This window comes from Chiloscyllium plagiosum, chromosome 15, assembly GCF_004010195.1.
Source record: "Chiloscyllium plagiosum isolate BGI_BamShark_2017 chromosome 15, ASM401019v2, whole genome shotgun sequence".
Lineage (NCBI taxonomy): Eukaryota > Metazoa > Chordata > Chondrichthyes > Orectolobiformes > Hemiscylliidae > Chiloscyllium > Chiloscyllium plagiosum.
In genome coordinates, this window is record NC_057724.1 from 6,058,795 (window position 1) to 6,074,955 (window position 16,161).

The 16,161-nt window shown below is 41.7% G+C and overlaps 1 protein-coding gene across 1 annotated transcript in view; it reads right to left on the minus strand.

Annotated features, from left to right (window-relative positions):
- LOC122557071 (interferon-inducible GTPase 5-like) overlaps positions 1-16,161 on the minus strand; it is a 29,684-nt gene that overhangs the window by 7,847 nt on the left and 5,676 nt on the right. The window contains exons 2-3 of the mRNA XM_043704348.1: positions 13,721-13,838; positions 5,311-5,472 (exon numbers count right to left, since the gene is read on the minus strand). Of these exons, the coding sequence (XP_043560283.1) occupies positions 5,311-5,330 (20 nt within the window). The 5' untranslated portion in view covers positions 5,331-5,472; positions 13,721-13,838. The remainder of the gene's footprint in view (positions 1-5,310; positions 5,473-13,720; positions 13,839-16,161) is intronic.

Consider the following 16,161-nt stretch of genomic DNA (forward strand, 5'->3'; position numbering starts at 1 on the left):
AGTCTGACCTATCACCCTCACCTTGACCTCTTTCCACTTATCACATTTCCGACGCCCCTCCCCCAAGTCCCTCCTCCCTACCTTTTATCTTAGCCTGCTGGACAAACTTTCCTCATTCCTGAAGAAGGGCTTATGCCCGAAACGTCGATTCTCCTGTTCCCTGGATGCTGCCTGACCTGCGCTTTTCCAGCAACACATTTTCAGCTATAATATCATACCCACCAATTACAATCTGTTCTACATCCTCATTTAATTTGTTTTGTATTTTGCACACAGACCTGCATTGACTGCCCACCTATCTGTCTGAAGTTAGATTCCAGACCCTTTCCATACTCTCTGTCCTATTACTTGTTCTGGAAACTTTAAGAACCTTTCCTAAACTCTCCCAATCGCTTAGAGTGGCAGATGTAGTTTAATTTAGATCAACGTGAGGTGCTGCATTTTGGAAAGGCAAATCAGGGCAGGACTTATACACTTAATGTTAAGGCCCTGAGGAGTGTTGCAGAGCAAAGAGACCTTGGCTGTAAGTTCACAGTTCCTTGAAAGAGGAATCACAGATGGAAAGGGTGGTAAAGAAGGCATCTGATACACTTGCCTTAATTAGTCAGTGCATTGATTATAGGTGTTGGGAGGTCATATCGCGGCTGTACAGGACATTGGTCAGGCACTTTTGGAATACTGTGTTCAATTCTGGTCTCCCTGCTATAGGAGAATTGCTGTGAAACTTGAAAGGGTTCAGAAAAGACATACAAGGATGTTGCCAAGATTGGAGTGTCTGAGCTATGGGAAGAGGCTGAATAGACTGGGGCCATTTTCCTTGGAGAGTTTGGGGCTGAGAGATGACCTTACAGAGATTTATAAAATCAAAAGGGGCATGGAAAGGGCGAATAGCCAAAATCTTTTCCCCCAACAAAGTAGAGTCCAATAATAGAGGGCCTAGGTTTAAGGTGAGGGGAAAGATTCAAAACAGACCTCTAAGGGGCAACCTTTTCACACTCAGGGTGGTGCATGTACAGAATGAGCTACTGCCAGAGAAGGTGGTGAGGCTGGTACAAATACAGCATTTAAAGACATCTGGATGGGTATATGAATAGGAAGAGTTTAGAGGGAACTGGGCCAAATGCTTGGAGATGGGACTAGATTAACCTAGGACATCTGGTTGGCATGGATGAGTTGGATCAAAGCGTCAGTTTCCATGCTGTTTAGCTCTCTGACACTATGACTCTATAATTAGTTTAAAGTACTTGTGACCAACAGTTAATCCTTTCCTCTAGGATTCTTGTCCCAGATCAGTTCAGATGGTGGCTGATCCAATGGTAACATTCCTTCCTGTCCAAATACTGATGCCAGGACCTCGCCAAATGGAAACCCTCTTACTCGCACCATTTCTTTAGCTAACGGTTTGCTTTCCTAATTTTCTTTAATTTATGCACATTCACATATAATTTTGGTAATATTCCAGAGACTACCTGCCTCATTTTTAGTCACACCCTCCTGTTCCTGACCACTGGCCAAATTTTAAATACTTAACCTATAGGATGTGACTGCCACCAGAAAGACAGGTAAATCTCCCCCTCCCTGATATATTTCAGTGACCAAAGTTAGACTCCTGCTTATCAACACGGATTACCAAACTGTTGGGCATGTATACATCATGAAACTATAGACTCTTGTAACATGGTAACTGTGATTTACGCATGGACTGGGTGCATCCAAACAGCACTGATGCTAATGAGGATGTATTCCTAGAGTTTGTAGAAGCAGTACATTGAGGAACCAACTCGGAATCAGGCTATTTTGGAATAGTGTCGCATAATGTGGAAGGGCTAATTCATAATCTTGTCAAAAAGGAGTCTTTGGGAAATAGTGACCCTATTATGAGAGAATTTTGCATCTGATTTGAATGCAATGTATCTCATTCTGAAACTCAGGTCTCAAATCTGAAGAAACAAAATTAGGAAGTTATGAGGGCCCCTAGTTGTGGTGAAATGGGAAAATCCCTAAGAAAGTTGATGATAGGCAGGGGCTAGTATTTTAAAGGAACATTATATGATGTACACTGACATCCATTATTCTGAGGCACAAACAATCCAAAGGGAAGAGTAAATCAATCATGGTTAACAAAATAAGTTAGAGATTGCATTTTTTTCCCTTTATTCATTTGCAGGATGAGGGCTATGCTGCATTCATTGTCCATCCCACAGTTAAGAATCACCATATTGTTCTGAGTCTGGAGTCACAAGTAAGCCATTCCAGGTAAGTAGGGAAATTACCTTTGCTAAAGGACATTATTGAACCAGATGAGTGTTTCCAATAATGGATTCATCATTATCATTAGATTGTTAGATCCAGATATTTATTGTATTTAAATTCCACCATCAGCCTTGGCGGGATTCAAACTCGGGTACTCAGAACCTTATCTGGATCAACAATCAAGCAAAAATACCACTAGGCCATTAACTTGGATGCCTCCCCTAGTTAATCCAAGCAATTAGCTTATAAGGATGCCAGAAAAAGTTGTAAACCTGATAACTGGGAGGAATTTAGAACCGAGTGAAGAAGGACCAAGAAAAGATTTAAAAAGGGAACACATGAATGTAAACAAGCAAGAAATTTAGATGTAGACAGTAAAGTCTCCCGACATTCTCCCAGTATGAAGAAGAAGCTAGCAAGGACAAAGATAGGCATATTGCAGTTGGACATTGGAGAATTTACAATATAGAACAAGGCAGAGAAACTAAGTTGTTACTGTGTCGGCATTTGCAGAAGATACAGAAAATCTCCCAGAAATACAAAGTGACCAAGAGATTGTGGAACTGAAGGACTATAAGAAATAAGCATTCGTAAACAGTTAATGCTGGAAAAGTTAACTTGATTGAAGGTTGATAAGTTTCCTGGACCAGATGAGCTTCACCCCAGAGCGCTAAAGCTGGTGCCCAGAGGGATATTCAATGTATTGGTGATTACATTTCAAACTTCTGTAGATTCTGAAAGCATTCCTATGGACTGAGAAGAGCAATGTTACACTACTATTCACAAAGGGAGGAAAAGGGAGAACTACAGAGCTGTTACCTTGACATCACTTGTTGTTAAAATCTACAGAAGATGTAATAAGTGGCTATTTGGAAAAGAATGATAGAAGTGCACAGAGTCAACATAGGCTTGTGAAGGGGAAGGCTTATTGACCAACTTATTGGTGTTTCTTCGAGGTGATTACTTTTAGCATTGATCCAGGTGAATCAGTGCGTATAGTGTATTTGGATTTTCAGTTACCTTTTGATAAGGCCCCACATGGGTAAAACATACAAGTATGGTTGAGACTTGGTTAACAGTGAGAAAGCAGAAATTAGGAATAAATAGAGTATTGTCAAAAGTCAGACTGTTTACCAGTGGGATTTGGTAAGGATCAGAACTTGATCCACTGCTGTTCACAAGATACATAAATGATTTGGATGTGGAGACAAATTGTCAGATTTCCAAAGTTGCTGAAGATACCAAACAGAAATAAGTTATGAAGAGGATGCAAGGAGGCCTCAACAGGTCTTGGACAGGCTCAGTGAATGGGTTAGAGTATGATGGACAATAACAGCAGAGGATATGGAGCAGAGTAGGCCATTCAGCCCATTGAGTCTGCTCTGCTTTTCAATGAAATCACGGCTGATTTAGAAATCCACAAATCCTTTCCCATCGTTTCCAAATAATCTGAAATCCCCTTAATCCTTCCTGGTCCTAGGTTCTCCCACAAGAGGAAATAACTTCTCTTCATCTATCCCGTCAGCCCCTTAAGAATCCTATGTTTCAGTAAAGTCTCCCTACATTCTCCCAAACTGTAATGAGTACAGGCACAACCTACTCTCAGAAAAATCACCCCATTCCCATAATCGACTTGGTGAACCTTTTCTGAGCTGCGTTCAATGTCAGTACCTCTTCCCTCAGGCAAAGGGAATAAAACATTTCACAGTATTACAGCTATGATCTGACTCGTGCCTTGTATCATTTCAGCAAGGCCTCCATATTTTATACACCGTTTCTTTTGAAATAAAAGCTTGCCTGCCCTGTTACCCACTGAACTTGTGTGTTAGTTTCCTGTGGTTCCTGTACAAGGATGCAAATTCCTTCTGTTCTGCAAAATTCTGCAGTCTTGCCCCATTTAGACAGTATTCAGCTCTTCTGTACTTTCTTCTTCTAAAGTGTATCATCTTACATTTTCCACATTATAGTCCGCCTACCAAATGTTTTGCCTGCTCACATAACCTGTCTAAATCCTTTGGTGGATTCTTTTCATAACCTTCGCTGCTTGCCCCCATTCTATTTTTGTGTCACCTACACACTTCATTATAGTATATTCATTTACTTCATCCAAAGTCATTAGTTTATATTGTAAATAATTATGGTCCCAGCATTGATTCCTGTGGTATTCCACTAGTTACAGTGAAAATTCCCTTATTATCCTATCTTTCTATATTCTCTATTTGCTAGCCAATCCTCTGCGTACACCACCAGTGCCATGGGTTCTTATCTTAATAAGTGGGCTTATGGGCAATCCCTTATTGAACATCTTTTTGAAAATTCAAATACTCTACTTCCTGTTTATCTATCTGGCTGGATGTCTCCTGAAAGAATTCTAATAAAATGTTTCAGGCAGGATTTCCCTTTTGGAAAACATGGCTGTCTTTGCATGGCTGCTCAGAGTCAACATTTTCCCAATGACAGACGTTAAAATGGAACTGCACAGGGATTTGAGACCGGGCAGAAAGATGCACTTCTATAAATCCTTGTTGAGATCACAGTTAACATATTGTGTCTAGTTTTAATCCTCTTTAAAGGAGGGATATACTTTCGGAGAAGGAGTGCAATGGAACTTCATCACATTAATTTTGTGATGGTAGGATTGTCTTATGAGGAGCAATTGAAGAAACTATAGTTCACAGAGGGTTGACCGCATTGTATCTGATTTAAAAAATCAGACCAATCATGACAGATATTTATATATATAAGATGGCTTTTGAGTCTAAAACCTCGAACATAGTCTCCAGTTAAGAGGGAGGCCATTTAAAGTGAGGAGGAATGCCTTCACTTAGATGGTGTTAGGTTTTTATAATTTGCTGTCCCAGAGAGATGTGGAAGCTCAATCCTGGAGCATATTCATGACAGATGTCAACTGAGTTCTGCAGAACAATCACATGGAGATCGTGCAGACCAACAATGATCTAATTTACTGGGAGAGGAGGCTCCGTGGGCTGAATGGCCTTTTCCTGTTTCTATGTACCTTTGAGCCTATGACAGAATACGAGGAGTTTTTTGACCAACCTGGAGCTGGCTCCTCCCATCCTCCTTCTGTGTCTCTCACTACTTTCCCCGTCTGACTGCCCAGTGATTCCAGAGAACCCTCCTCACCGGGGGGAGGGGCCAGAGGGTCGTAGCTCCTCCCACGATGTCACTTCTTTGTCTTTGGTTGTGTTCGGTTTTCTCCTGTTAGACAGGCTGAGTGGAAAATAGAAAAATATTGTGAGTGCAGGCTTTACTGTACAAATAATGTTGTCTGAATGACCCTCCCTTTGATTAATGTGTAAATTGGCTGGTATCTGGTGGTGATGTGCAGACACTGCGTGGCAAATTGCTACAAAGTTCCTCATGATTTGCCCCATTCCAGTTTTAGCCTCATGAACATGGCATTTTATGCTTCATTTCATCCATGGTTTTCATGATGTTGCTCCATTTAGATATGAACTGGCCACAAATCTAATTATTCCTGAAAATCAGGAAAGGTCTTCATAATGGAGAATAAATTACCTGAGGTAGACTGAAAATTAAAAGCAAAGCAAGGGAAAATCTTTTGCTAAATTCAAAATGGCAAAGGCAAAATAATTAATCTAAAAATGGACAGTATTCTGACAATGCAGCCTGGGGAGGTGGTAGATCCAGATACAATAACAATGTTTAAGAAGCGTGTAGGCAGACATATAAACAGGCAGAGAAGAGAGGGATATGGGCCATGAGCAGGCAGACAGGGTTAGTTTAGAATGGCATCATGGTGCAGACCTGATGGGCTGTAGGGCTATGTTCTAATGGCTGGGCTCCCCCACCCACCCAGATTATCGAAAGTATGAGACTACAGCAAAATGAGAATTATGGAGAAAAAGCTTCCAGTTAAAATTTGTGACCAAGGAGAGTACAAGTTAGTGCCAATTTTATACACTTAACCATTAATATTTACATTTCACATATCTATTGCAAACGCAATTGTATTGTATTTTACATGTATCCCTGCCCTGCCAGTAATGCTTGCCTTGGTCCTGCATTTGTATCTGATATTGGATAATTGATGATTTGAGGGAATGTGTTCCTCAAGGATGGGGTTATCTTGAGATATAATTAAAAGGTGAATTAGTGGCAATTTTAAACAGATTAAGAGAGTCTTTGATCAATGACTGATGTTGAACTTGTGGATACAAGGGACTGGGAATGGGGTCAGCTTTGGCACAGTAAGTTTCACACTGTCTCTGATTCGCAAGGCTCTATTCAATTCCACCTTTAGTACCTGAACTCAGAAATTAAACATGGCAATTTGAGCGATGGATCATTGGACACAAAACATTAACTCTGCTTTTCTCTCTGCAGATGCTGCCAGATCTCCTTGTGTTTCTTCAGCACTTTCTGTTTTTGTGTTGTTTGGTAGGGTTCCACTATCCCCAGGCACTACTTCAAGCAAGAGCTGGGAACTTGTCTACAGTACGCTAGCTGATATTTATCAGCTGGATTTCTGGGTCACATGATTGAGTTGCTGGCTCCTTTTCAGTTAAATCTGTCTTCTTGACTTGGGATCAAGTCAATGTCCAGTTGGGGAAGACCCCAGAATATTATCACAGAGTCATCGAGTTGTACAGCACAGAAACAGACCCTTCAGTCCTATTCATCCATGCCAACCAGACATCCTACATTAATATAGCCCCATTTGCCATGACGTTTTCACTCATGTACCTCTAAACCCTTCCTATTCATATCCCCATTCACATGCCTTTTAAATGTTGTAATTGTACAGCTTTCACCACTTCCTCTGGCAGCTCATTCAATTCCATGCACCACCCTCTGTGTGAAAAAATTGTCACTTAGGTCCCTTTTAAATGTTGCCCCTCTCATCTTCAACCTATGCCCTCTAGTTCTGGACTTGCCCACCTGGGGAAAATTCCTTATCTATTTACCCTATCCATTCCCCTCATGATTTTATAAACCTGGGTAAGTTCACCCTTCAGCCTCTGATGTTTGTGGGAAAATAGCCCAAGTCTATTCAGCCTTTCCGTATAGCGCAAACCCTCCAACCCTAGCAACATCCTTGTAAATCTATTCTGAATGCTTTCAACTTTCACATCATCCTTCCTATAGTACGGAGATGAGAAGTGAATGCAGTATTCCAATAATGGCCTACCAATGTCCTGTTCAGCTGCAACATGACCTCCCAACTCCTATATTCAATTCACTTACCAATAAAGGCAAGCATACCAAACGCCTTCTTTGCTATCCTATTTACCTGCAACTCCCCTTTCAAAGAGCTATGAACCTGCTCACCAAAGTCTTTTTGTGCAGCAACACTCCCCAGGGCCTTATCAATAAGTGTATAAGCCCTGCCCTGATTTGCTTTTCCAAAATGCAACATCTCATATTCGTCTAAATTAAACTCCACCTGCCACTCCTTGGCACATCTGATCAAGATCCCAATGTACTCTGAGGTCACCTTCTTCACTGTCCACTACACCTCTAATTTTGGTACCATCTGCAAACTTACTAATGCTGGCTGTAGTTACCAGAGATGGTCAATGTCGTACATTTGCATTTTCAAGAGACATTTTAGAATACATTTGTAAGAGAAGATTTGAGTTTATATTTACCATTAGATAACTAAAAGTGCTTTTCAACTAAAGGTATTTGAAATGTAATCCCTGCTCTAAAGCAAGTTTACTCCGCAAACTCCCAAAAGCAACATGAAAATGCCCAGATAATCTGCTTTTGGAACATTGGGGTATAAATGAAAAATTGAGAGACTATGTTAAACTTCCAAAAGTTGGGACAGAAAACAATGAATAGTTTTGATCTCCATTTGTGAAATGTGCAAGTGTTCAGAAAAGGTTTACAAGGATGCTGACAGAGATGGAGGCTTTGAGCTATAATGAGAGATTGAATTGGCTTGGACTATTTTCCCTGGAGTGTCAAAGACTAAACGGTGACCTAATAGAGTTTACAAAATCATGAGGGGCATGACAAGGTAGGGGAGTCCAAAACTAGTGGGCAGAGCTTCAAGTGAGAGGGGAGGTTTAAAAGGGACCTACGGAGTGATCCATGATTGGAAAGAGCTGCCAGAGTAAGTGATGGAGATTGGTACAATTACAACATTTAAAAGGCATCTGGATGGGTACATGAAAAGGAAGGGTTCAAAGGGATATGGTCCAAATGTGGCAAATTGGACTCAACTAATTTAGGATATCTAGTCAGCATGTATGGGTTGGTCCGTGATGTACACCTCTATGACCCTATATTACAAAAAGTGTATAGAGCTGCCGGAGAGTAGATTGTTTGGTCTTTCCTCGGACCTGGAACTGATAGCAGTGGATATTATTCGATAACTGTACATAGCTCCAATTAACTCGATCTACTACTTTCTTCTTTCTGGAACTGACTTGGTCTCAATTAATATAACCACAAGTCTTCATTCATCTTCATTTAATCTCCATCTTTAAATCTGACAGGTTAAGGATTACTCAGTCCTGTATTCACTAAGGTTGGGTTGCAGCTGGTATTAACAACTGATTTCAGCAACACTGAGGATGAAAAATATTCAAAAGCTAAACATATACGAGCAAGTGTAACTAGTGGGGCATATTGAGAAATGTCTCACGCCAGCAAAATCCGGCACACACTAATCGACATGTCTTATTTCATTTCTTTCTTGGGCTCCTGTTCTGGAAGTTCTACTGCTGTACAGGAGCTTTTTCACAGTCAAGGACTCATCCATTGACAGGACCATAATTTTCAAGTGACTCCTGATCGCCATCACAAAGTTTTGCCTCCTTTTCTGTAATTCTGCCAAGTAAACCTCTGGTAAGGAGTGAGAATTCATTGTGACAAGATGAATCAGCAGGATTAGCTGTGTTGGAATAGTAATATATTTCCAAGTCAGGATGGAGTGTGACTTGGAGGGAAATTTGCAGGGGTGGTGTTCCCATGAATCTGCTATCCGTATCCCTCTCGATAGTCATGGGTGGGGGTTTGGAAGGTTTAGCCAAATGCAGCCTTGATGTCAAGGACTATCAGTCTCACCTCCCCTCTGGGATTTATCTCTTTGAGCATGTTTGAACATGGTTCAAGGAGGCTGCTCACCACCACATTCTCAAGGACAACTAGGGCTGGGCACATCCTGAATGATTTTTAAAAACATTCATAATGACATTTCAAACCACTCAAAGTATGTTTTAAGCTAACGAGATATGAACATTCGTGCCGAAATATTTTAAAAAGTTTAAATTAATTTCATGTATTTGCTTTAAACCCTGCAGATAAGGAGAAACAAGGTGATTTGTCCATACTGCCAAAGATTTGGAAGCAGTTTCTCAATGTTAACTTTCTGCTGAGTACAGTTTCCACATCCTGTCACTTGAACACAACTCACTTCCTTCTCAAAAACACAATTCGACATTTCCTGCAGTGAGCCGCAATCCCAGTTGCATTTACACATGGCCTCCTGCTGAATTCTGAATGTAAAACTTAAGAGTTTGATGAGTGAAGCAGATCGACAGAGCCAAACCCTATCAAGTTGTGCTGTAATCGTCTGGAAATTTTTGATTTGGAAGAGCCCGTGCTGGACTGGGGTGTACAAAATTAAAAATCACACAACAGTTTATAGTCCAACAGGTTTATTTTGAAGCACTGACTTGCAGAGCGCGGTTCCTTAGTCAACCACCCGACGAACATGAATGATAGATGAATTCAGAACGTGGGTACGACCTGGTGGGTTGATGGAAGAAATTAATCTGGTTGGTAGATGGAAGGAAGGGTGACTAGGAGGAATGGAAGGGAGGATGCATGGAGGGAAAGGGAGATGGAGGATGGTTGGGAAGGTTGTTATCCAGTCTGGCCAACATGTAGTACTGCAATGTGGTTGACTTTGGGCATTTAGGGATAGCAATAAATACTGGTTGGCCAGTGAGGTACATCTTGTGAATGAATTGTAAATAACCCTCGATGTCTTGTGTGTGGGAGACAACCTGTCTGGGCTAGCTATCCCTTATTGCTGTCTCTTCGAATGATCCTTCATCCTTGGATCTGCTGGACCTATGACTCCAGTCCCACACAGTGTCAATGATTCTTACTGTGCTCACAAAATAAATAAGTTTGGAACAAAAACAAATTGCTGAAAAAGCTCAGTGGGTCTGACATCAACTGTCGAGCGAAATTAGAGTGAATGTTTCAGCTCCAGTGACACTTCCTCAGAATGGAACAGGGCTAGTCTGGAGTTGGTGATTCATTGCCCAACTCAGGGTGCTCGGGGTAACAGGGGTCAGCAACAGGGATGGGGTATTACTATGTGACACCACTGCCTTCCTGATGTTGGATCGCTCACTCAGGGATTTTCAATGAGGGACCATTGCCCCCCGCAATGTCACACCCTCCCGCGAGAGGATGAAGAAAATGAAAATGAGAAATAAAGAAGATAGAAAAGGTTGGGAAAGAAAGGAGGAAGCGGCCACCTGCAGCCAAGGAACCTGGACAGTGTAACTGCCTCTATTCTATACTCATACACTGCTGTCTCTGAAGTGAAGGCACAGATCACCCTCTGCAGAGAGTATTCAGTATCCCCTACCTCTCGTTCAGTGGTAATCCCTGTTCCAGTACACACACGGCTCACAACATTTCATCCAAACACCTTTCCTGCAGTTGGTTTTGCCTGTACAAGTATCATTTTAAATCACACCTATTAAAGCTAACTAATCACATTGAGCAATTAATGCCTTGAACCCATCCAGAATGTGAAGTACAGTGAAGATTGAAAGAAGGGAAGGCGCTTGCAACAGCCGTCAAAACTGAGCTGTAAGTTAGGTTAAACTTGTTCAATATGAACCTCCCTCGTCATTTCACTAACTCCCCCAGTTTGTTGTTTGATCCTTGATCCTTACCTGTGCTTCTTCCTTGAAGGAGGGTTTATCAGTGAAGTTCTCCCGCTGTCAGCACCTCAATGCAGAGTGACTGCTCCTGCTGTTTCACTGTCTCTCTCACACCAGGGACACTGAGCAGCTGGGTACAGAACAGGGACTGTTACATTCTGTCAGATCATACCGATCACTGTGCACTGTCCAATGTGAATCACACACAATGAATGCTTATTTGCTGCCGGGTAATTATATTTTTATAGTTTGTGATTTCTAAGCTTATTTCTCCTTTGTTCTGAGCATCATGCTCATTCTTCACTGCACTGGGAAGTCCCTTTGCCAAGCAAAGGACTATAGTTTATTCTGAAGGACACTTCATTTAAAATAACAGAAGCTTTTCATTGCACAGGTACAGTTTCCCATCGCTTTGTACATCCACTAAGATACCAATTCTGTCTGAGAATAAGAGAGAGGAGCAGAATTAGGCCATTCAGCCCATCGAGCCTGCTCTGTCTTTCAATCTTGGCTGAATTACCTCTAAAACCTACTCTCCTGCCTTCTCCCCAGTTCTGTTGCTTTGGGGGTCATCTGAACTTCTCAGGACAGATGAGGCTTTTCTCTGCAGGCAGCAGGCTGAAACACTGGAAAATACTGGCATTAGTGCTGACCAAGGAACCACCATCTATTTCATACTTATCCCCCATAAGGTCAGATTGTGTGAGCATGACAGTAACTCCTAACACATAAATCTTTGGCACTGGCTTCAAGATGATGGGCTAGTCATGTATTCAGGGAGGAAGTGAGGACTGCAGATTCTGGAGAGTCAGAGTTGAAAAGTGTGGCACTGGAAAGGTACAGCAGGTCAATCAGCATCCAAGGAGCAGGAGACATTGTGCTGTGAGTGGTTACTCCCTGCTCATGAAGGTACAGTGTTGTTTGAACAGCAAAGCTCATGCTAGAGAAACTGACACTTGGTTTGCAAACCAATGACATATCATACATTTCACCTCAGCAGGTAACATTGTATTCCAGTTCAGAATATGTGGTGGGATAATTATTTTGTTCATCAGTTTCACTTGGTCAGATTACCATCAGTCTTGTTAATTTAAGATGAACAAAAGTTTGCAAACATCGCAATAAGAGTGAGATTTTGGTTAGAAGAAACTATTGTCAACAAGAATTGATGTGTATGGATGTATGTTATTGAATCTGCAGTTGGTGATTCATTGACGGCTGGATATGAGACCTGAGAGGTGGGGGAGCTCTGTGATTGGCTGTGATTATGTTAACAGACAAGTTCATTGACGAGGTGGTTGTATTGGGGTCCCTGTACCTCACCCATCAGACTGTGATCAGCAGAGACTGCCTGTTTTAGGGAAATATTGCAGATAACTACATTGCTTTGATCTTCATATATTGTGATATGATGCTTTTTCTTATCCTCAGAAAAGCTGAATGTATTTACTTGGTAAAGATCCTACACGCTGATAGCAAGGGATCTCCTCTTGGGATCATTTATTGATCTAAAGAAAAGTTGCCTGTGGTGTTTAACCAGTTGTAATTCATTGAGGGTGTAGCTCACTAATGAATCCCAGAAGAAAATACTTGCCTTCTTTTTCTTTTTGATAGTCCTTGGCATTCTAAAATTTATATATAGTGACTTATTTGTTACTTTCTTGGTTCACTGTTTTGTCTCTGTATGTTCCTTCCTTCGCTTCTATTTAACTCTGTTTTTAATCATTGATAGTGTGAGCATGTTTTGCTGAGTCTAAGTCTCTGTATTTAAGAAATAAAAGGACTGTTCAAGCAGGTTTCACTCACTGGATAGAGCATGCAGAGAGTAAGGTTTTGGCTCGACAATGAAGGAAACATAATGGCAGTGCCAACCAACCAGTGCCTACAGGTAAGCGTCCTTAGGTTAGGAAATCTCTTTTTAGTGCTCCAGCAGTGCTCGGGGTAACAGGGGTCAGCCACAGGGATGGGGTATTACTATGTGACACCACTGCATTCCTGATGTTGGATCGCTCACTCAGGGATTTTGAATGAGGGACCATTGCCCCCCGCAATGTCACACCCTCCCGCGAGAGGATAAAGAAAATGAAAATGAGAAATAAAGAAGATAGAAAAGGTTGGGAAAGAAAGGAGGAAGCAGCCACCTGGAGCCAAGGAGCCTGGACAGTGTAACTGCCTCTATTCTATCCTCATATACTGCTGTCTCTGAACTGAAGGCACAGATCACCCTCTGCAGAGAGTATTCAGTATCCCCTACCTCTCGTTCAGTGGTAAACCCTGTTCCAGTACACACATGGCTCTCAACATTTCATCCAAACACCTTTCCTGCAGTTAGTTTTGCCTGTACAAGTATCATTTTAAATCACACCTATTAAAGCTAACTAATCACATTGAGCAATTAATGCCTTGAACCCATCCAGAACGTGAAGTACAGTGAAGATTGAAAGAAGGGAAGGCACTTGGAACAGCTGTCAAAACTGAGCTGTAAGTTAGGTTAAACTTGTTCAATATGAACCTCCCTCGTCATTTCACTAACTCCCCCAGTTTGTTGTTTGATCCTTGCTCCTTACCTGTGCTGCTTCCTTGAAGGAGGGTTTATCAGTGAAGTTCTCCCGCTGTCAGCACCTCAATGCAGAGTGACTGCTCCTGCTGCTTCACTGTCTCTCTCACACCAGGGACACTGAGCAGCTGGGTACAGAACAGGGACTGTTACATTCTGTCAGATCATACCGATCACTGTGCACTGTCCAATGTGAATCACACACAATGAATGCTTATTTGCTGCCGGGTAATTATATTTTAATAGTTTGTGATTCCTGAACTTATTTCTCCTTTGTTCTGAGCATCATCCTCATTCTTCACTGCACTGGGAAGTCCCTTTGCCAAGCAAAGGACTATAGTTCATCTGAAGGACACTTCATTTAAAATAACAGAAGCTTTTCATTGCACAGGTACAGTTTCCCATCGCTTTGTACATCCACTAAGATATCAATTCTGTCTGAGAATAAGAGAGAGGAGCAGAATTAGGCCATTCAGCCCATCAAGCCTACTCTGTCTTTCAATCTTGGCTGAATTACCTCTTAAACCTACTCTCCTGCCTTCTCCCCAGTTCTGTTGCTTTGGGGGTCATCTGAACCTCTCAGGGCAGATGAGGCATTTCTCTGCAGGCAGCAGGCTGAAACACTGGAAAATACTGGCATTAGTGCTAACCAAGGAACCACTATCTATTTCATACTTATCCCTCATAAGGTCAGATTGTGTGAGCATGACAGTAACTCCTAACACATAAATCTTTGGCACTGGCTTCAAGATGATGGGCTAGTCATGTATTCAGGGAGGAAGTGAGGACTGCATATGCTGGAGAGTCAGAGTTGAAAAGTGTGGCACTGGAAAGGTACAGCAGGTCAATCAGCATCCAAGGAGCAGGAGACATTGTGCTGTGAGTGGTTACTCCCTGCTCATGAAGGTACAGTGTTGTTTGAACAGCAAAGCTCATGCTAGAGAAACTGACACTTGGTTTGCAAACCAATGACATATCATACATTTCACCTCAGCAGGTAACATTGTATTCCAGTTCAGAATATGTGGTGGGATAATTATTTTGTTCATCAGTTTCACTTGGTCAGATTACCATCAGTCTTGTTAATTTAAGATGAACAAAAGTTTGCAAACATCGCAATAAGAGTGAGATTTTGGTTAGAAGAAACTATTGTCAACATGGAATGCCATGCCTCTAGGAATTTGCGTGTGTGTCTCTGTTTGGCTTGTCCTAGGATGGATGCATTGTCCCAATTGAAGTGGTGTCCTTTCCTTTTCTGGATGTAAGGATAATAGTGAGAGTGGTTCATGTCTTTTTGTGGCTAGTTGATGTTCATGTATCCAGGTGGCTCGTTTTCTGCCTGTTTGTCCAATGCAGTGTTTGTTACAGTGCTTGCATGGTATTTTGTAAATTACATTAGTTTTGCTTGTTGTCTGTATAGCTGTTCATTAGCTGCTGTTTTAGTGTGTTGGTGGGTTTGTGGGCTCTGAGTAGTCTGGCAGTCATTTCCAAGATGATTCCAGGAAATGAATTACCAGCCTAAGGAAATCCAAACATATAAATAGAAAGCAGGAATCACCAGCAGTGCTTTGTCCGGATGCTCACTGATGATGTTACCTAGCATGGTGACGAAACGTCTGAAAATGAACCTTCCAGCTCAGCGAGCAAACCTACATTCAGAACCTCAGCCTGAGCTACAAGTCCTCTCAAAACCTGCTGCAGTAACATTAATCCATTGTTTAGATCAGTAATTCCTCATCATAAGATTTGCATTGTGTGGATGTAACTCAGTCCCTCATCTTTTCCCTCTGCAGTATCTGATTTGCTGTTGTGATTTCTTCCCAATCACTTCTCCTGTTCTGAGCAGCTGGACCTGACATCATTCTGACACTGAGTTTCACCCACTGTAATGACAGGAATTAGTGTCTGGAATAATGGAATATACATAATCCACCAGGTATACAGGACTCTACCAAACCAGAATCCTTTGATGAAGTAATTTCTCCTCCTCTCAATCCAGAATGATTGGTCACCTTATGCGAAGACTGATTTTAGAATCTCTCACCAATGGAAACAATCTCTCAGCAATTATCCTGTCAAATGCTTCAGAATGTTATATGTCTTAATGAAATATCTTCTTTTCATCTGAACTCCAGAGGATTTGGCCAGGCTTACTCAGTCTCTCAGCACAATACAAGCCCCACATCTCAGGGTCCAATATAATGAAACTTTACTGATGCAATGATTTCATTCCTTAAATACAGAGGCCAGGCCTACACACAGTGCTGCAGCTGTGACCTTACCAAAACCTGTCCAATTTTAGAAAGACTTCTTTACTCCTAACTTCAATCCCTCCCTCTATAACAGACACTTTGCCATTTATTTTCCTAATTGCTTGCTGCAGCTGCCTGCTGACATTCTGTTCTCCTTGTCTGAGCACATCCCGATCTCTCTGAACATCAACATTTGGTA